At 30.9% G+C, this 22,678-nt stretch overlaps 1 protein-coding gene and 1 long non-coding RNA gene across 2 annotated transcripts in view; one reads left to right on the top strand and one right to left on the bottom strand.

The window, feature by feature from the left end:
- Positions 1-22,678, top strand: part of LOC118193989 (roundabout homolog 2-like) — a 331,360-nt gene that overhangs the window by 207,762 nt on the left and 100,920 nt on the right. Inside the window, exons 13-18 of the mRNA XM_035365162.2 lie at positions 573-798; positions 1,103-1,218; positions 5,144-5,315; positions 8,234-8,425; positions 15,087-15,114; positions 17,308-17,439. Of these exons, the coding sequence (XP_035221053.1) occupies positions 573-798; positions 1,103-1,218; positions 5,144-5,315; positions 8,234-8,425; positions 15,087-15,114; positions 17,308-17,439 (866 nt within the window). The remainder of the gene's footprint in view (positions 1-572; positions 799-1,102; positions 1,219-5,143; positions 5,316-8,233; positions 8,426-15,086; positions 15,115-17,307; positions 17,440-22,678) is intronic.
- LOC118193990 (uncharacterized) overlaps positions 1-22,678 on the bottom strand; it is a 45,299-nt gene that overhangs the window by 12,847 nt on the left and 9,774 nt on the right. Inside the window, exon 2 of the long non-coding RNA XR_004759028.2 lies at positions 8,231-8,393. This is a non-coding gene — a long non-coding RNA (uncharacterized LOC118193990). The remainder of the gene's footprint in view (positions 1-8,230; positions 8,394-22,678) is intronic.

The raw sequence follows: 22,678 nt of genomic DNA, 5'->3' as shown, positions 1-22,678 counted from the left end.
TGATTTTAATTTGTTATTTTCTTAATGTACATATAAAATGAAAAGCATTTATGAACAAACTACTGGTAAATGTTAAGCTGAGGGAAGATACTAAGGGAAAATACACGAAAACTGACAGTAGTTACTTTAAATTATATTACCGTAATTTTCTGAGTAAAGATTTCCACAAGCATATTGCCAGGGCCGGCTCGACAGATTTTCGAGTTCGGTGCAATAACACGTTTCGCCGCTTCCTTGCCCTCAGTTGAGAATATTATGCGTTTAATTATATGTTTGCTCCATCACTTGCCTCTCTTTGCAAGTAGTGACATCTATTGCACTTCCGGTAATGCCCAGAACCGATTTAGATTTGACGAGAAGCTGTTTGAGATATGGGGGGGGGGGCCTTTTATGGGGCATTTAAGTCAATTTTGTTTACAGGGCCCTAAGCTATATCTTGTGCAGCTTAAATCCGGCACTGGTAAAGCCGGCTCTAGTTATAGAACTGTGTGATTTATAAATTCAAAGTTAATGCCTAAGAAACGTGACCATTTAAGATACAATAAATGCCTAATGTTCTTATTATAATGCAGATCCAAGGTGCTGAGGAACATGTGGAAGGTTTTTACATTCGCTTCCGAGATCTCAGTTCTGGTTCACAGACTTACAGTATGGTAACAGTATTAAATGGTGGTGCTTCATCTTATGTATTAACGGATCTACGCAAGTACACAAAGTACGAATTTTTCCTCGTGCCCTTCTACAAAAGCGTCGAAGGACCACCAAGCAATTCTCAGAGTGCCCAAACCTTAGAAGATGGTAAGCAAAAAGTAGATTGTTATAAAAGTACGCTCGAACGTAAAACTTTTAATTTATTTTCCGTCAAATGACCATAAAACTGAATAATGTAAGGGAATATTAAATAAAGATTAAAAAGTAATAGTCTTTTCCTCCATTTCCAAAAAATTAACGTTACTACTTTTATAAAATATTGAAATAAATATTAAAACTGCTTTGTTAGAACGCATTGTTATTTTAATGCTTCATGATGATATATAATATTCATATTTTTATGATTTTCAACAATTCATCGAGGTATGAATAATTTTAAAATTTATTTCAGTGCCTTCTGCGCCGCCAGACAATCTGCACGTAGAAATTCTAGGTTCAACCAGTGCTGCCATCTATTGGTCATCACCGCCACCACAACACATTAATGGTGGATTGAAAGGTTACTTGGTAGGTCCTTATTTTGGGATAATTATCTCATACTTTAGAAAATAATAATGCAATGCAATTTTATATTTTTTAAATTTAATTACCATTTATTTTTTTTATATTTATGTAATAACAATGCGATATTCGGGAAGTATTTTTTAAATAATTTCAATTCAATTTTAAATAATTTCAACTGCAAATAGACAGTATTTTTGAACGGAAAATTTAATCAGTATTTTTATTACTTACGTTTTATTTCATGTTTTCAAGTATATGCAGGTGCGTAGCTAGAGGGCGGCAAGAGGGGCATCTGTCCCCGGGCGCAGAATCCAAGGGGCGCCAAACTGATGTTACGACATTTTAGAATTAAATGTTTTCCATCCTTGGTAAGCAGTAGGGGGCGCGAAATCTTCAGTTGTCCCTGTGTGCTGAAAACCCTAGCTACGACTCTGAGTATATGTATTAAATATGCATCAAACTTTAGTATACGTATGCTTGATGTTTAAATACGGTAGTTTTAAACGTAATTTTTAATACAAAACCTTCACATTTACAGGTAACGTGTAAATTATGGCAATTCTTCCCACTGACTACCGAGGAAATATAAATGTGAATTTTTCTTTAATTTTAGATTTAATGTTTGGTGAAAGAACAAGATACGAATATTAACTTCTTGCTCCGTTAGTGGTCTGAATTTTTTTATAAATATATAATATAAAAAAATCAATTTTAATTCGGAAATATTTTACAACTCTTTTCACTAACAAATAAAATTCACAAAAAAATTGTGCATACTTCTGAAAATTTTGAACTTTTCACAAAAAAATTTCCTTTGAAATTTAATTTTGGAAATATATTAATGGCATAAATTTCTTATAATACTAGAAAAAATAAAAGGATTCAAAATGATACAATACATTATTTAAGATTATTACAGATAAGAATGCATAGATAAGAGAATGGATTAATTTATGCCAACATCGAAAAAAAAAGGAAAACATGCTTTTAAAAAATTTTACTGGGAGAAAAACGCTGTGTTATGCTCAAGGCCAGTGCTAGGCAATTTGATGCCCGGTGCAATCTTTGCGAGTTCTAAATTCTGTGACACGTCGCCTACCCTTATTCTAAAAATTTTACCATTCCTAAATTATGCTATTCGGAACTTTTCTAAATTAAAAAAAAAAATGTGCCGCCCAGCGCCGACTGCACCAGATATGGCTCTCGCTCTGACTATGTTAAACACATAACATTGGGTATAATTAAATAGGGGCAATTATTTTAATTTACACATATTAATTATAAGAAGAATTCTAAGCTGTTATTACGAGAATAGTATTCTGAAAGTTTTAATGAATACTTTTTTTTAACCCTAGTTTAAGGCGCGTAGATATTAGGTGTCAATCGGGAGCCTATATACGTAACAAGGAAAATTTCAAACCGCCGAAAGACGCAGACAACAAAACATACGAATGTTGTTATTGAAGATACGGATGTTAAATGAAAAAAAAGTTCGTTATATTCAGTAAAACGCTGCATACAATTTAAAGTACAACCTGTAATTAACAGTTTGTCAAACAAATGAAAGAATCATCATTTTAAAAATGATTTTCCTTACTCTAGATACATTTTAATAAGCGGGTGCATATGTTACCAACGTGCCTAATACTGCAAAACAGACGCATGCCCTTAATGCAGGATTAACGGCAGAAGCATATAACGAGACTTCTGACCCATTATTTGCTTTAAAAATTTTTGGGAAATAACAAAATAATACTCGTGAAATGAACATAAAATTTATAAATAAGGAAATTAAATGAGGCCATGCTTATAGTGAATCTGTTTTATTTTGAACTACGGAGTACTACCGTAAATTGCAGAGGAGTAAGTACGTGGTTTTAAAATTACGGATAGATAATTTGAGTAGTAAATACTCTCCAATGCATACAAGTGCATTACCATAAATATTTGATCTAAATACACTCATGTCCATAAATTAAGGATAATTCGGAGTCACGCGGAAATCGAACTCTAAAATAAATATATCACATGTAAAATCACTACACACATCTTCAAGAATCATATGTAAATTTCAGGAAGTAACCAGATGACACCGATGGTACGTCACAATGACGAGAGTGTAAGAGGAATACAGGCAAAGAAGTAAAATTGTTCGCAGGCGCTTTATAAGCATTTCAGTGCAATAACCGAATAGTTATGACACAAAGGACGCATTTGGATGATTTTTTACGTGGTAGAATTATCGGCCGTCTGGAATATGGGCGTACCGAACTGGAAATATCAGACGAACTTGGAATTGCCCAGAGTGTCATCTCCAGGCTTTGGTAACGATTCCAAGATGATGGTAATGTGAGTAGACGTTACAGCACAGGTCGCCCCAGAGTTACAACGCAAAATGAGGATCAGTATTTAGCTGTTACTGATAAAAAAAAAAAAAAAAAAAAAAAAAAAAAAAAAAAAACCGGCGGAGCACAGCCTCAGACCTGTCTCGTCAGCTCTCTTCAGCCACTCGTACGACAATTTCAAGGCAGACCGTGTACAGACGCTTAAGGCAGATTGGTCTATATGCTCGTAGACCTGTCAGATGCGTTACACTTACTACAACTCACTGTCGCCTGCGGTTAGCCTGGAGTAGAGAGCATGCATTGTGGACACCGCAACAGTGGGCTTGTGTGATGTTTTCGGAGGAGTCCAGGTTTAGCTTGCAGTGTGATTCTCGCCGGACTTTCATATGGAGAGCTCCAGGTACCCGTTACCATCAAAAAAACATCATTGAACGACACCGTTACGGTGGTGCAGGAGTGCTCGTTTGGGGTGGAATTATTCTGGGTTCCAGAACTGACCTGCATGTTCAAATTGGAACCATGACAAGCCAAATCTATCGGGACGTCATTCTGGAACAACATGCACGTTTGTTTCGGGGCGCCATGGGCGCATAATTTGTGTTTATGGATGACAACGCCCGTCCTCACCGTGCAAACATCGTAAGCGAATGCCTTCAATCGGAGGATATAACCTGTATGGACTGGCCAGCATTCTCACCGGACTTGAATCCAGCAGAGCACGTGTGGGACATGCTTGGCCGACGAGTTGCAGCCTGTCAACCTCCTCCTACATGTGTACCGGAACTTCGGAGAGCATTGCTTTTTGAGTGGTGTAATATCCCCTAAGATCAGATCGATAATTTGATACTCAGCATGCCTAGGCGTTGTATGGACTGTATTGTATCGTCTGGGAGACATACAATGTATTAACAATCATACCAACCATGTAATATTGGTTTTTTTATAAAGAGGGTTTTTTTTTTTTTTTTTTTTTGTAATTTGCTTCAGGGAGAAAAAATCGCTAATTTTTTTAATAATATCAAACATATAGCATCTTTTTTTGCTCTTTACCTTTTTTTAATAAATAAGCTTTACAAATAAGTCAAATTTCTTTTGCTTCTAACTCTTCCTTTGCCTGATTTTGCATTATCCTTAATTTATGGACATGAGTGTATATAATTATTAATAATATATTTACTATATAAATACATAACTATATTATTATCATTTCCTTTCCTTTTAATATTAATAATATATTTACTATATAAATTATTAATAATATATTTACTATATAAATACATAACTATATTATTATCATTTCCTTTCCTTTTAATATTTTTTCTTTTGTATTCTTATCATGTTATTCATAATTAAAAATTATTTTAAATAATATGTTTAATTAATTCATCATAAATGAGACAATAATTACTAAAAAGAAAAAATAAATATATCTGCCCTTAATAAGAGATAGAGAAGATTATAATAAAATATTAATCAAAGAAAGGAAAATGTTACGTAAGAAGACAGTTATAATACCTCAAGTTTAGCAGTAATTTGTGCCAAATAATGAAACTTATTTCTTATTTTCACTTTTCCTTCCCTAGGTTCAAATCTTTGATAATTCATCTAGTCTCCATTCCAACATTACAACTAACAGCACCACTACAGCCATAACGTTACGAAATCTCACCGCTGGTGTACCTTACAAAGCAAAAGCAGAGGCCTTCACACAAGCTGGTGTCGGACCTGCTACATCATACGTCAATATTCTTATTGGTAACCAAACATCATTTTCAAATATCAATTTCTTTCGCATAAGCCAAAAAATTATGTTATTATAATACAAAAAGGACGTTATTGAAAAAAATTATTATTGTGTCGAATTTTTCTACAGTTATTTCTTCTTTCATCCATTTTTATTTTAAGGTTTCACGAAAATACAGAAATGGTTAGAGTTTGCACAGATTATTTTTGACAATAACATTACTTTTTGAAAAATTAATAAGTAATTTAATATAACAAAATATTCAGAGCTTAGAGTTTAAAACTTGTTTTTATTTGAATCATGGAAAGAAAATTATACGTTTCTGTAGCTACAAAAAAAAGTAAATAAATAAAAAGAAGACATACAGATAGTATTCGACTGCAAATTTTTCCTACCATTTTGATAGGGGGGGGGGAGGGAAAGTATTTCGAACAAAAATGGCAAATATCGGTATTGGGTGCACGACAAAAGTGTTTCCATTAATTTACTAAAATATTTTACTTTCTATTTCTGGAATTTGTCATTCACTTTTTTATCTTTTCGTATAATGCAAGTTTTAGTTAACATAATCCAAAAAAAGTATATTTATTAAGATAAGTTTGTGTTTTCCTATATTATGTCATTGAGGCCTTTAAAATTATTTACTGAAAAGAGATTTCATAGCTTTTTTTTTTTTTTTTTTTTTTTTTTTGCATACAAATGCAGTAAATCAATTTTTCACATAACAAACTACATGCGATTTTACCGTACTTTACCTTTGAATAGCATTTTCATGTTAGAATGAAGAATTTTCTCGTATAATGTTATGGTTAAACAGCATAAGCTAAGATGATTTATGGAGCATTTTAGTTATGCTTAAGATCGAATATTTTAATGGTAACAGTCTAAAGCAAGCAGCTTTCTTTTGTTTTCATATTTGTACGTGTAATAAAAGGAAATTTAATTTTTTACTTTCCAAGCACTTAATCGATTTGTAATGTACAGAGTATTTATTTTTTCTCGTTGCATGCTTTACATTTCTCGTTGCATGATTATATTTACAGTTACTCTCTTATTTTCGACGTTTGCTTAAAAATTTGTGCATAAAAAGGGATCCTGAATTAAATATCATAAAAATCATAAAATTACTACTGGTTCTGTAATATATTGTTTTCATGTAAAATTGCCATTATCCTGTCAAAAAGCTTTTATTAGTCCCATATTTGAACTTTCCTTTAATGGGCGAATATTTCTTCTGGTTTGTTTTATGCCTGAAGAAAAATAGTTAAAACGAACAGAGAAGAAAGGAAGAAGGTTTAAATACACGCATCTTTTAGTTCTACACAATTATTAACATTTTAAAAACAATTTAGCACTTCATAAAAATCTTTTTCTGGTTTATCACCTATAAAGATTTTTCAGTTAGATCTTCACTAAGATACAGAAGAATATTTTAATCTTTAAAAATTTAAATCAGAAATTTAGTTTTATAAGTACCTCACCTTTAATTTAAATATCACTACAAAGAGCTTGCTTAGTAATTTTGGGGTTTTCCTTGATCTGGTAAAAATTAACAAGTCCATAATTCCTATCAGACATGAAGAGAATTACTACTATGTCTGAAAGCAACTACAAAGTCAGATAAAGATTTGAATAAACTTTTTTTATTAAAATAGAATTTATAACAGAAATGTACGCTCTTGTGCAAACGAAATCACACCACAGCTCGTCGTGAGGTAATAAAAGTAATAGTAAAATTCAGTTTAAAATGTAGGATCAGTAGCCAAGCTCTATACAACTGAAATCTTATTCTAACCTGGCTTAGAAAACTTCCGAAGTATCAAATTCTAATATCGGCAGCAAAAGCTGAATAATTACAAATTACCAGAGCTGGTAGGAACTAATGTAGCGTGCCGGCGCAATCCAGAAACAATCTCTCTTACAATCCCAAAACCTCAGCCTAAATACTAGGTAACCGATTTGCTTTCTGGTAAGGAAACGGAAAGGAGAAGTTATAATAAAGGCTGATATTACAAATAACTGGTTAATTTAAATAATAATGTTATAACTTAAATTATAACTTATCTTTATTCATTTAGGGCTAACCACTCTAAGGATATATGGTTAGAGGAAAAAATGTTCATAAAACATTTCCTGATTAAAAACAAGCTTTATTCACGTTATACAAGAAAGAAGCCACGAAAATCCGATTAAAATGCTTATTCGAGTCCCGACGAAGGCATTGCTGATTTTTCACATCTCATGCTTCGTAATAACCTAATGTCTCTACATGGTCTCGAAGATTCTCATTGAAGTTTTTATAAATACGTACTTTCATCAGATTGGGAGGTTTCGCCAGTATAAGACTCTAAATCAAACATACTCAAATTCATTGACCATCTCAGTCTCGTCTAAAACTAGCAGATTCAACAAACTGCAATGACAGTTCAAGTTTATATTATTTGTAACGTAATTTTTATGAGTATTAAAAACTATTCAGAAATCTTAAAACTTTCCTTTCTCCGTATTTGAGTTAATTCTTAATTTAATTGTAAATACAAATACTCGCCTAAGCCTGATCCCTAATAGCCAGTTATTACATGAATATAACTTTCCAGAAGTAGTAATATTTGCCTCTCAAAAATTAGAAAGTAATAATCCGAACAACGGAAATTCCTAATCATTAGAGAAGTCAGCGCAGTATCTACGCATCGACACTGTTTGTTCACTTTCAGGTCTGCTAATATTATAAACTTTATTTACATAATTCGTGTTTCTTACAGAAACTGAATATGGAAGAAATGAAAAATGACAGAACTGATTTTAAATTAAGCGCTTAACCTTAGAAGATGAGAACCATTAAAAATATGAACTTTATAATGCATTAACCTTTAAAAATGTGAACTTATTGAATTTTTTAAAAAATTATCAATTTTTTTTCTTTTACCAGATCCTCATATGATTGGTGGAATGGATAGCGGACTTTCTAGAAGATCATCTTCACTTCATACAATCGTTCAGCAGCCTTGGTTTATAGCCGTCCTTGGCAGTTTCATATTTCTCTTGCTGTCCGTCTTCCTAGTGGCCGTGTTCTTTCGTAGGCGACTTGCCTGGAAGAAAGCTCTTGGAGTCCAAATTAATGGTAAAGCTCTTTTCATAATTAGCAAGTGTCTTTTTTTTAACATAATAATACACCTTTGAGGGAAAAATAGCAAGTAAATAATAAATATAAATAGTAATAAGTATTATTGTGTCTTGCCCAGAGCCGTGCCAAGATATTTTTTCACCTGAGGCAAAAAGGTAAATGCGCGCCCCTATATATATATATATATATATATATATATATAATTTATTTCCTAAACCGTATTGATTAATTGATTATATTATCTCCTAAGTTTAATTAAAGTAGAATTATTTTAAAAGTGTGCATCCATACTGGTAAGTTATATTTTGAAAGATGTTTTGAAGTAATTTGAAAGCAAAATGTTAATAATGTTTTAACGGGGACTGGAGTTAAATCATCACGAAGAATAATATTACAATTGTAAAAGTAAAAATTAAAACATGTAATTATTGTCATTGATCGGAAATTAGTTGACTTTTCAAGGGGAACAAACCAACTCCCGTTCAATGATCAATAATTGATAGAAATACGTAAATATGAAAGTGTTTCGTCTTTACTCGAGTTATAAATTAAAGCCAAACCGGCAATTCTAGTCAGGCCAAATATTTCCGCGAATAGTTGTTACTCAAAGAACTGATTCTCATGAAGCATTTTAGTCAATTCAATTTGGAGTAAAAATCAATTACTGTAGAGAAATCTTGTAAAACTCGAGTAATCGTCCCCGACACTATCATCTTTATGTATTTGAGTACTATATTATTTGTAGAAATTAAACATTGGAAATTGTCATTATGAAATCGAAATCAAAGTAAAGTTGAAATAAACATAGAAGATTATAAAAAAGATAAATAATGCAAACTTTGCAAAAACAAATCAAAGAGAACATAAAAATAATATAAAAATAATATAAAAATAAAATAGAAAATAATATAAATAAGATCAGTGAATGTACATGAAGATATAAAGGCCAGAAAGGTATTAAGTAACTTACATTCTTTCTAGTGGGGGAGTTGGCAGTGTGTTCTCTTCGTGTCTGACTCAGAACTGTAGGGTGTCCGAAAATTCTTAGCGGCAGTAGGGGCTTTGAATTATATCAGTCGGCAAGACTTGGGTGAAGAAATTTATGGTAGTGGGTGGGACTTGGAATTCTTGAGGGATGTATTTTGTGGAGTTCTTATCTGAGAGAGACCGTCTGTTAAGATTTTTTTAAAAATACTAGTGAATGGAAATTAATTAATTTCTGGCTAATTGTCGTGTCGCAATGATTAAGAATTTAAGAAAGGAAAAAGGCATTTTCGCTATCCAAGAGCTAGTAGACAGTCTAAAGGCAGGAAATAGGCCCATTTTTTTAGTAACAGTATAGTAACAGTATATGTCTGAAGACAATTAGCTTTTTACAATATATACAATTGAGTAATTACACTATATACAAATCTTTCAACTGACAGTCATCCAACTTATACCGCCTTCTCAGGTTTAGGAATAAATTATCATATCCCTATCAGTTAAATGATTTAGAGTGAGTATTTAACGCCTGCTCTTTTAAGGCAATGGTTGATAAATTGAAAGGGAATTAGATTATTTTTGAGAATTTTGATAAGGATCAAAATTTCGCGTTGTAAATCTATTGTATCTGTGCATATAGTTTTAATTCGTTGTATTTGATTAATTATAGTATTGTTAATTACTTTTTTGGATATGTTGGAGTTCCAATTTATTAATTTGTTAGTATTGAAATTGAAGTTTCTTGTTTTGCCAAAAAGTAAAATTTTTTTGTAGTTAATGATTTGAAGATCTAGAAAGTCTATGCTATTTTGTGAATTATTAGTTTTATTAAGTTTAAGACAATTCGGATAAATGTCGGAGTTTTCAATTTTACCAAAATTATTAATTGTAATAAGGTCATCAATAAATCTGTAGGTGTGTTTGTAGTAATTTAACTCTTGTGGTTGTAGATTTTTTTGGAAGTTAAATTCTTTGAAAAATAAAAAGATATTACAGATCGAGGTGCTGGAATGTAAGCCCATTGGCAATCCTCTGACTTGTTTAAAAAGTTGATTTTGAAACTTGATGTAGTTATGAAAAAGTGTGCATTTTAGGTAGGTTTTCCATTTGTCAAGAGTCATGATATTGAGTATATTAAGGAAAAGTTTTGGTAGATCAAGTAGACTGGTATAGATTTCTTCTAGAGGAAGTGAGGTATATAAGTTTTCAAAATCATAGCAGTTAATGTTTTGGATGTTAATGGTATGAATGGTATTAATGACAGGAGTGTTATTATGAATGATCCAGCAATAGTTATGATTAGTGTTACAATCATTGAAAATAAATTTACAGATTTTATTAAGTTGAATTGAAAAATAATAGTCTATATTTTTCTTGTAATTATTAGTTCCATTAGCTATAAATTTAAATTTTAATGGTGTTTTATGGAATTTGGGAATCGCATAAAGATTAGTAAATCTGTTGTAGTTTGCATTGAAAGTAATATTGAGTTTCTTATGAAAAGTTTTAATCCTGTTTATTATAGATGTTTCTGTAAGGTTGGCTGATTGATAAGTAGTTGCGTTGAGAAGTTCTTTATGAATAATCTCAGTGTAGAATTGTTTTCATATAATGCTAAAGTTATTAGTTGCTTTATCTATTTTTGTAATAGTAAAAAGCTGTTTTAATTTACTAATATCAGATGTAAGTTTTCTTCAACACATATCCACAGAAATCAGTCACCTCAAATTTAAAAGTACACTGAACTGGTCGCAACTTACATCTGATATTAGTAAATTAAAACAGCTTTTTACTATTACAAAAATAGATAAAGCAACTAATAACTTTAGCATTATATGAAAACAATTCTACACTGAGATTATTCATAAAGAACTTCTCAACGCAACTACTTATCAATCAGCCAACCTTATAGAAACATCTATAATAAACAGGATTAAAACTTTTCATAAGAAACTCAATATTACTTTCAATGCAAACTACAACAGATTTACTAATCTTTATGCGATTCCCAAATTCCATAAAACACCATTAAAATTTAGATTTATAGCTAATGGAACTAATAATTACAAGAAAAATATAGACTATTATTTTTCAATTCAACTTAATAAAATCTGTAAATTTATTTTCAATGATTGTAACACTAATCATAACTATTGCTGGATCATTCATAATAACACTCCTGTCATTAATACCATTCATACCATTAACATCCAAAACATTAACTGCTATGATTTTGAAAACTTATATACCTCACTTCCTCTAGAAGAAATCTATACCAGTCTACTTGATCTACCAAAACTTTTCCCTAATATACTCAATATCATGACTCTTGACAAATGGAAAACCTACCTAAAATGCACACTTTTTCATAACTACATCAAGTTTCAAAATCAACTTTTTAAACAAGTCAGAGGATTGCCAATGGGCTTACATTCCAGCACCTCGATCTGTAATATCTTTTTATTTGTCAAAGAATTTAACTTCCAAAAAAATCTACAACCACAAGAGTTAAATTACTACAAACACACCTACAGATTTATTGATGACCTTATTACAATTAATAATTTTGGTAAAATTGAAAACTCCGACATTTATCCGAATTGTCTTAAACTTAATAAAACTAATAATTCACAAAATAGCATAGACTTTCTAGATCTTCAAATCATTAACTACAAAAAAATTTTACTTTTTGGCAAAACAAGAAACTTCAATTTCAATACTAACAAATTAATAAATTGGAACTCCAACATATCCAAAAAAGTAATTAACAATACTATAATTAATCAAATACAACGAATTAAAACTATATGCACAGATACAATAGATTTACAACGCGAAATTTTGATCCTTATCAAAATTCTCAAAAATAATCTAATTCCCTTTCAATTTATCAACCATTGCCTTAAAAGAGCAGGCGTTAAATACTCACTCTAAATCATTTAACTGATAGGGATATGATAATTTATTCCTAAACCTGAGAAGGCGGTATAAGTTGGATGACTGTCAGTTGAAAGATTTGTATATAGTGTAATTACTCAATTGTATATATTGTAAAAAGCTAATTGTCTTCAGACATATACTGTTACTATACTGTTACTAAAAAAATGGGCCTATTTCCTGCCTTTAGACTGTCTACTAGCTCTTGGATAGCGAAAATGCCTTTTTCCTTTCTTAAATTCTTAATCATTGCGACACGACAATTAGCCAGAAATTAATTAATTTCCATTCACTAGTATTTTTAAAAAAATCTTAACAGACGGTCTCTCTCAGATAAGAACTCCACAAAATACATCCCTCAAGAATTCCAAGTCCCACCCACTACCATAAATTTCTTCACCCAAGTCTTGCCGACTGATATAATTCAAAGCCCCTACTGCCGCTAAGAATTTTCGGACACCCTACAGTTCTGAGTCAGACACGAAGAGAACACACTGCCAACTCCCCCACTAGAAAGAATGTAAGTTACTTAATACCTTTCTGGCCTTTATATCTTCATGTACATTCACTGATCTTATTTATATTATTTTCTATTTTATTTTTATATTATTTTTATATTATTTTTATGTTCTCTTTGATTTGTTTTTGCAAAGTTTGCATTATTTATCTTTTTTATAATCTTCTATGTTTATTTCAACTTTACTTTGATTTCGATTTCATAATGACAATTTCCAATGTTTAATTTCTACAAATAATATAGTACTCAAATACATAAAGATGATAGTGTCGGGGACGATTACTCGAGTTTTACAAGATTTCTCTACAGTAATTGATTTTTACTCCAAATTGAATTGACTAAAATGCTTCATGAGAATCAGTTCTTTGAGTAACAACTATTCGCGGAAATATTTGGCCTGACTAGAATTGCCGGTTTGGCTTTAATTTATAACTCGAGTAAAGACGAAACACTTTCATATTTACGTATTTCTATCAATTATTGATCATTGAACGGGAGTTGGTTTGTTCCCCTTGAAAAGTCAACTAATTTCCGATCAATGACAATAATTACATGTTTTAATTTTTACTTTTACAATTGTAATATTATTCTTCGTGATGATTTAACTCCAGTCCCCGTTAAAACATTATTAACATTTTGCTTTCAAATTACTTCAAAACATCTTTCAAAATATAACTTACCAGTATGGATGCACACTTTTAAAATAATTCTACTTTAATTAAACTTAGGAGATAATATAATCAATTAATCAATACGGTTTAGGAAATAAATTATTATTAACTAACTTTGCAGCAATTGCGCAAGTAATAATAACTTGTATTCGCACTAAATGGATTTAAGTTCATACAACATTTGATATATATATATATATATATATATATCAAAATAGCTATATTTACATTAAAGAAAAGTAATTAATAATGCATTAAATCAAAATATCATAATCCTTAAAGTATTTTTAATCGTAGCTTTATAAATTCAGAAAAATAATATAGCCAATTTTATAACTTTTAAATGAAAATGTTAAAAATCCTTTTTTGATAAATAAGAAATAACATCGAAATGCACATTGCATTAATTTCCAGGTTTTCTTGAAATTCTTCCTGTTGTTTTAATAATTTCAGTTTACCGAAGCTTATAATCCTATAATAATAGCTGACAATTTTAAAAACATAATTAAGTAATTTTCGAATTCGCATAGCCAATTTGGCGCTCCTTCTAATGATTCACCTAAGGGGTGTCTTCCTTTTTCCGCATTCCTGTTTCCGCGGTTTTATAAAAACACTTCTCTTTCCGCGAAATCATCAATCTTCATTAAACCCCCTCACAAAGGGGTTACATAGTAGGCGCCGAGTGGGGCTTGGTCTCTACCGAAACGTAGGAAGGCAAAAAATTTTTAGATTTAAAAAGGAGAATTTTTAAAAGAAATGATTGAAAAATATTTACGATCTCAGATCTTTGCATGAATGAAGCTGATACTGTATTTAAAAGGAGAGAAATTGATGTTCAAAATCCGCAATGGTTTTGGCAATGAACTAAATGATTGTTTTCTAAAGTAAAAAACAATATTCTTTCAAAATTCTGCATAAAGGTGAGTTATAATAAAATCTTTCAGAGTCAATATTCGTTATAAACCGACATTCTTTCTTCTAAAACGACGACTTCTTTGGTCTTGATTGCGCTTTTCCAGCTTTTAATTCTTTCAATTATGCAAATCCAATTAACTAAATTTTCCTTATTTTTATTCCGAATTCGATACTGATAACCTTTATGAACGGTTAAAGATTTTTTTTTTCCTTTTAGTTTCAACAATGTCTAAAACATCCATATTGATTAAAATAAGATGTGGAAATAACAGCTAATACTGTAGCAGAATTACAAGTAGAATGAAGCTAAAGATTTCGAGAGGAGCCTTAACTCAGACACGTTTTCAGTGTAACGAAGACTAACGTATTCACAAAGAAACTACCCAGATTTTCTTACGACCCATCTTGATATCTCTTGATGAGCTGTGGGAGGAGGACTGTACTGTTGGATTTCGCGGGAACAGGAATAATTTTGAAAAACGCGGAAAAAGGAATCGCGGAAACAGAACTAATTCACCTTGTCCCGGCTCTGGTCTTTCCAGTTCTTATATATATGAGCTAATCGCATGTAGATGAGAGGTGAGATGCTGAAAATTTATTTTAATGATTAAAATATGTGCTCTTTCTTTTTCAGTTCCCATTCATAAAACGGATGGTATCAGGTATGTATGAAATTTTGTAATCTGAAAGGTTAAATTTTAGATAAGAAAATGTGTATATTGCTCGCATTTTTCATTTTTTCATCCTTTCCACACACCATTTTATCCTAGATTAAAAATGTTTACATTTGGGAGTCTCTTTTGAGGCGTCTTGTTTTAAGATGTTGGAATGGGACAAAAAAATTTTTATGTCAAACACGCTATTTTTTCATTTATAATATGATTTATGTATAAAGGAATAATTTATATTTAAAATAATTTATACTTTGTAACAGTGGCGGCTCGTGGCTAAAATTAGTGGGGGTGCTGTTCCAAAATAATTTAACCTTTGTTTTAAAATTGTCTAAAAGGAAACAAACATGTATAAAGCGAAAATTTATTTTGAAACTTCATGAAATCTTACAAGAAAAAAAAAAAAAAATTAAACATTTCTTAATGACTTTAACCAAAATTGTTACAGCTCAATCTTTGTCTAATCATTTAAAAATGAAATATATTCTTCTTGTTTTAATTTGAACGAAAAAATCAATAATTTTCTCTTTGATCTCTGGATGACAACTGAGGAAATTTTTGTTTATTGAAAGCAATGCAAGCGCGTTTAGTCTTTTCGAATTCCTAGTGCTTCTTAGAAAAGTTTTCATTCTTTGAAAATCAGCGTTCTGCCTCTGATGGGAACTCTCAAGAGAATTTTTATCAGTTTCGTAATTTCACTAAGAACATCATCTAGATTATTTTCGAAGATAAAGTTCAGTAGCTAAATTAATTTGCAGTATTCATGGATATCAGACCTACAATAGAATACTTTTAGTTCAGTTTCAAGCTTTTCTTTGTCAATCATTGGATATGCTTCAGTGATCAGTACTATTTCTTCTGTAGAATATTCATTCCTAAAACTAGCGAAGCATTTCATGTTTAACAATTTAGCACCTGCTAAGTGTTTAGTGGAAGAATATCTGTGCATTATTTCAATACATAGTATAAAGTCACATATTTCCTTAGCTTCTGCCATCAGTGTCTGAAACATTCTCGCAGTACTTTGAGTTTCTTTATTCTAAAATAGCAGTTTTGAAATTTGTTACATATTCGTTAACTTTAAACACACTAATTTATCTGGATTGCATTTAGTTGAATATTATTTCAACATGAAGCATCTGATAAAAAAGCTCTAACCAAAACTTGAAATTATCATCATTTAGATATTTTAAAATCCTGTTGCTTTTGCAATAGGAACAGTTGTTTCGTTTCTTGTTGTTGTTCTGCATTTGATATTAATTGAATTTCAGTAAAGCAATTTTTTAAAGGTTTGCAAATTTTTATGTACTCTGTTTATGGTCCGTATGATGAAGTTTCACCTTATGGAGGAATACCACACGCGCGGAGTAAAAAGAAATCACGTTTCCAACAACATGCCAGAATTTCGGCACTACAAGAGCGACAGTGCTTCTCTCTCTGTCCGGCTCGCGTGCTGCTTTTTGTGTGCGCATGCGCAGAACAGCCAAACACCACGTCGCTGGAACTGTGAAGCGCGCAGTTCCGAACAAAGACTCGTACTTTTTTTACAAAGTGGGGGATGGCTACTGACATTAAACTTAATGATTATGTATTGTAAAAGTATAAAGAAAGAATTAAAGAGTAAAGGGCACACTACATTTAAATATCAAATATAATAATAAGTAGGAATAGGGGGTGTTGCAGTTCCACAGTGCTTATTACGAGCCGCCACTGCTTTGTAAATACATATTTTTCTTTTCACTTGAAACTTTTAAATGCATATACTTTATATGCATTTAAACATTGTAATGCCTTTAAACATTGCATTTAAACATACGCATTTAAACATTGTAATGCATATAAAGTACTATATGGATTACTGCAAGCAAAATAGTATTTTTGTACGTATAATTAAAATAGAAAATATGGCCCCTTACTAAGCTACTTTTATTAAGGAACGCGATATAGTTTTATAATGGGTAAAACTCTAAAATAGGAAATTAATTTAATGAATATCAATAAACGCGGAACAATTCTACTAATTAAGGATATTTTTCTAGTTCAACTTATTACGGTTCTCGTTAAAAATCTTTATGTTTTTATTTCTCTTCTGTTCTAAAAGAAATCCAGTGTAAGGTTTCAATGCTAAAAATTTCCAATTAATGTAAGTATACAATTTCAATAGATGCTTTTGTTTTACTTCAGAGGCGTGAACTCTTGCGAAACGTTGTGGATCAATCAAACTCTCAACTCCTCGCACGCAAGCAAAGCAAACAGCTTGAGTGAATCGAAGTTGCTAGAAAAACCAGATTCTTCAATGGAGCATAACTATTACAGGTAATCAGTGCTGGACTTATCTGTATGTATCAATAGGAATGCGCATCTTCGCCCACGTACTGTTGCTAGCGCGCGTTTTATCAACGAGCTTTGCTTCGTCGATGTTTCTTTCTTAATGACAGGATTTCGAATTTTAACTAAGTACTCATTTTATTAAAAATAATTTCATGCGTAGATTTTTCCACAATATATATATATATTATAACAATAAATCACTTTTAATCATAAAGTAAGCTAATAAAATACATTAAGCTAATGGAAGTTAAGATTAAACGCCTTTAAAAATTGGATAACCGAAATCCGTAGCAGAATTCCGTGCGAAATTACTTAAGATGTTAAATGGCGATGTTCTCAAAATATCTAAAGACATACTCGTATTTCTCGTTGCATCGAAAATTAAACAGGATATCTTCAGGATGTTAAATTACTAAATTAGCTCCTTAATTAGGTAATTAGTTCCTTAGAGCATCTGAGAATCAGCTTCTTCTGAATATCCTCAGAACATTCCGCGACATTGCTACTGAACTAGGATACACTAGGGAAGTAGTGTAAGTTTATATCGAAACTGCTAAGCACAAAATTGTCAAAGTGAAATCAAGTCTTAAAATCTGAAACAATAGGTATAGATATCATAAGTATACAATAGCTCATTGGTCTCAAACAGGCGGCATCCAAAAAATTTTATTTTAGCTATGTATTTGTTTTAATAAAGTGCTTATAGATTTTGGTATAGGATAAGTTAATAGGCAAGGGATCGTAAAACAATGTTTATTAAAAAAAATCGGAAAGCACTAGCAAACATTTCAACAGTCATTACATTCCAATTGAGTTTCGAAGCTAGCGCTGGCGCACAGAGACAAGTACATGCGTAAAACAGGTATATAACAACGTTATGAGAGGCCCGAAGAAAACGTTAAGGAGTAAATATGAACATAAAACATTTTATGTCAGGAAATGGCAAATTAAAATCTAAAACTAAACAACATTAGAGACATATCGTTTGTGTTTATATGCGCGATTGCTATTGAATGAAAAAGAAATAGAAGGAATCGTTTTAGAATGTCTGTTAAACGAAAAAATTGTAGACTTTATATGCTTGCATACCAGGCCACATCGCTGGGCTAATGTGGGACGCCAATACAATCAAACAATCAAAAAATTTATTCGCCAGCCGACATTTATGTTCTGTTGTGTGCGTTTCTTTTTCTTTTTCTTTTTTTTTTTTTTTTTTTTTTTTTATGAGTTGGTACTTTTACTCTTCTTGAGTCAGTCACTAGTTGGTAAGAAATTATCAAGTACGACTTCTACAACCGTACTCTGTGCTTGTCGGTAGATCTAGGTTACATCAATAAACAGTCATTTGAAACTGTGCAAAACATTTGAGTGTAGTTTTCGTGTGAAAATTCCTTTTGTCGAATTCAAGCTGTAAGTTTACGACAGTGTTGGCACACAGATACATTACATACAGCCTGATATTTTCGTACAAGGTGTTACTGATGAATATGAAATGCTTGAGGAATTACTAGAAATAATACTTTTAAAAAAAGGGAAAAACAGTTGCACAAAGTATTTTTTCTGAAATAAAATTTTGCAATAGGTAAAATAAATTAAGTTTGGATAAAATGGTTGGATTTTCAAGCGATGGTGCAGCTGCTATGGTTGGTAAAAAACTGAGGAGCGGTAAAATAGAGAAATACAGTGAAAGAAGAAAAATTTTTAGAACACTCTTGGCACCATACATTCCTCCATTCATCAAGAAGCACCCTGTGCCAGAAGCGCTGTAGACTTCACGTTATCATGATAACGTGCAGCACTTATCAAGGGTCTTCCTTCACTTCTGTATGTATTGTCAAACTTGGAATAGCAACAACAACCTTAAGATAATACATTCTTTCGCGTATGATTATCAGAGTTTTAGAAATTTTCCATTACTCTATCATGATAAGTGGATGATGCTTTTAAGATTCTCCTCATGCATATATGTAATATCGAGGTTCAGAATAACAACATTAGGACACTATAACTCTTTCCCACTATCCTATCATGATTATTTTTACACATATGACGCCGGAAAGACTGGCTTCACAAACAAGACATGACAAGAATGTATTACGATAAGTGTTGATGAAATCATTTCGTTAATGTATGTTTTAGATAATTTTTGCTATTTAAGAATGCTACGTATTTCTATATCATTCAGAATTGTCGTTAGATTCAGAAGCGAATATGAGGAATATATGTGATACAGAGTTAAATGTGGAATTATACGAAGAATTTTATTCACGAAATGAAGCTGATATTTTGCTAGATGAACTATCAAATTATGATTTTAAAAATATTAGTTTTGAAATTAATGGGACTCAGTATGTTCCACGAAGAAAAGTACTCGGTTTTGGTGATGAAGGACTTAGTTACGAACTCTCTGGAACGAGCATTTGTGCAGAACCATGGACTCAAACTCTTCTAAATGTAAAAGATTATGTTGAAACGATAACTGGCAAAAAATATAATTTTGCTTTATTGAACTATTATCCTGACGGAGTGGCGAAAATTTCAACGCATAAAGACAATGAAACTTGTCTCGAACCTGAAAGTGATATACCTATCATCAGTTTAGGTGCAAAACGTGAAATGGTATTTACCAGGCGAAATTTCACATCTCGAAGCGTGGACTTAACTCATGGAACTCTCCTTGTAATGAAACCCCCAACGAATCAATTTTGGATGCACGGAATACCCTCTCAACCTGACGTTAAAGATCCTAGAATTAGTATCACATTCCGAAACATAAAAATTTCGAAAATTAAAAAACGACGCTTGGAAGATAATGAGGATGAACTTCCAGAGGATGACTGGTTTGCCCACTATATGAAGTCTGTTCCTGAAAATATCTTCATGCCGAATAATCGAGAACAGAAAAAAGAAAGTTCGAAGTTGATTGCACAGTGGACTCTTGGTTGGGGATATTTTGTGTCCGTAAATCAGTTTGAAAACAGAATGAACATTCATCTACGTGAATGTGTGGAACAAAGTAAAATATTATACCCTACTACACGCGGTGTTGTTATAACTCCTGCAACATGGCAAGAATTTTCCTCAAAAATATATGAATTTAATCTTGTCTATACGACTGCCAGCATCATTTGCAATAATAAGTTGGTAGCTTTCAACAAAGAAGGTGAGTGTATTTTTCAACAAGTTTTTAAACAAGATGAAAATTCTTTTAAACTAAAACCTACATACCTAAAAGTAAACTGTGATATTTAAAAAAAAATTGAAAGAAATTATTCCTGATGTATCTAATACTTTATATAAAAGTATTTTTGAAATCATTTTACCGTTGCAAATCAAATGTAAAAACAATTGTTCGGATATGGTAAGTGATGATGATGAACTTTTTAAAGAACTCATAAACTCTATCAAAACTGAATTAAATTCAGTGATTAAAAAACTATTTAAATGCGAAGGTTGTATTGTAAATCATCCTTCACAAACAAGACATGATTGCATTATAATAAGTGTTGAGGATAGAATTAAATATATTGGGGAAGATATATTTTTATGTATTAATTTTAAAAATATAAGAGATTCTTTAAGGCAGAAAAAAATGTTTCATTTATTTTGTAATAAGTTTTTTGAATCGAAATGTTATGAAGATTATAAAAATGCACTAATATAAGTACAGCTATTCTATTTAAATTTCTGTCTTTGGTTGATGTTATGAGTATTTTTTTTCTCCTTATGTTTTTTTTTAATTGAAATATATTGAAATTTTAGTTTTAATTTTAAAGCAAACATGTATATCAAATATCAGTAAATGGATATTGTTGTTAATTTGATATTAACTAATGAAAGAAAATTCTAAGTATATTTTATGTATAATACAGAAACTTGTTCTTTGGAAATAAATAAATGTATTTAAATAGAAAAGCTTCTTGGTGAAATGAATGTATTTTTATTTTTTATAACAATTTTTTAAGTATTGTATGTTTACAGTGCAGTATATGCTTCAAGTAATTCACTCGTGTTGAAAATTTAAGAGTTTATGAAGCGATTATTCGCTGAACTTATGTGATATATTTGTAAGGTTTCTTGAATACGAGTAATCTGAAGAGATATTTGTCATGAAAGAAACATCATATGTAGTGTATGTCCTAAGAAATTTAAGTTTGTAGTTTGAAAAGTCGCGAAGCTTCTCGTCTTAGAATTTTGTAGTGAATAATCACAAGTTCTTTTCATGTAAAAAGGATATGAAAACTTATAAAGTTACTTTTAAGAGTAAATCGTGATAAAAAATATTTAGTGAGCATAAGAATTTAAAACAATATGAATCTTTACATCGTATTGAATGTTCGGACATTTTTTCAAGTAAAACAGAATTTGAAGAAAATCTCACGAACCTTTTTTTTTTTTTTTTTTTTTTTAATTTTGCCGGTGTCAAAAGAAACAGAAATATCCTGATGATGATGTTTTGAAACAGCATGATACTTCTCTTCTTATAAATTGCATTCATTGTTTACAAGTGTTTAAAAGAAAAAGTGATCTCTTACACCACATTCGAATGCGACATGATTTGATGTGAATCTTATAAAAACGAAGAAACGTTGACATCGTTAATACATGCAAGTCTTCTAAAATCGCAAGTCTTAATAGTATGTTCGCAATTGAATCGATTTGCTAGAACATAGAAAATGATCATGTCTTAGATGTACTTCTTGAATATATAAAATTGTAGTTAGTAGGGAAAAAAATGAGTTATGATGTAGTTTTACACTGAGTTATGATATCGGTGTTTGAAATGGTAATCAATAGTTACATTTAAAATGTGTCGTGAGTGTGAAAATGCAGAAATAAAAGAGCTTTGGCGAATTTAATAAACGCGGTTCAATGTGGTTGATGGAAAAATTTGTTCCATGTGAATTAAATAGTGTAAGATATGAACCTCTTTCTCTCAATAGTTAATTATTCAATTGTAAGACAATTAAACTTTAAATATATATGCATATAGTACATGTAATGATTAATATTACATTGATTAATGTAAATAACTGATGATATGTGTATTAACATAGTGAATGTTCGCTTTTATGAAGTTCTAAGCATTACTTTAAATACCATTCATAAAACTTTTATCTCATATATACAAACATGACAATATCTATTGAGTTTTCGTTTATTCTTTGGAATGTATGAAAGTTTAAATATTTTTTTTTTTAATTTAATGTAGATTGGAGTAAAA

This window comes from Stegodyphus dumicola, chromosome 6, assembly GCF_044657685.1.
Source record: "Stegodyphus dumicola isolate Sdum_Otavi_A_Nest chromosome 6, ASM4465768v1".
In the NCBI taxonomy this organism is placed as follows: Eukaryota; Metazoa; Arthropoda; class Arachnida; order Araneae; family Eresidae; genus Stegodyphus; species Stegodyphus dumicola.
Note: the sequence above shows the minus strand (reverse complement) of the source record. Positions and strands in the feature narration are given on the sequence as shown.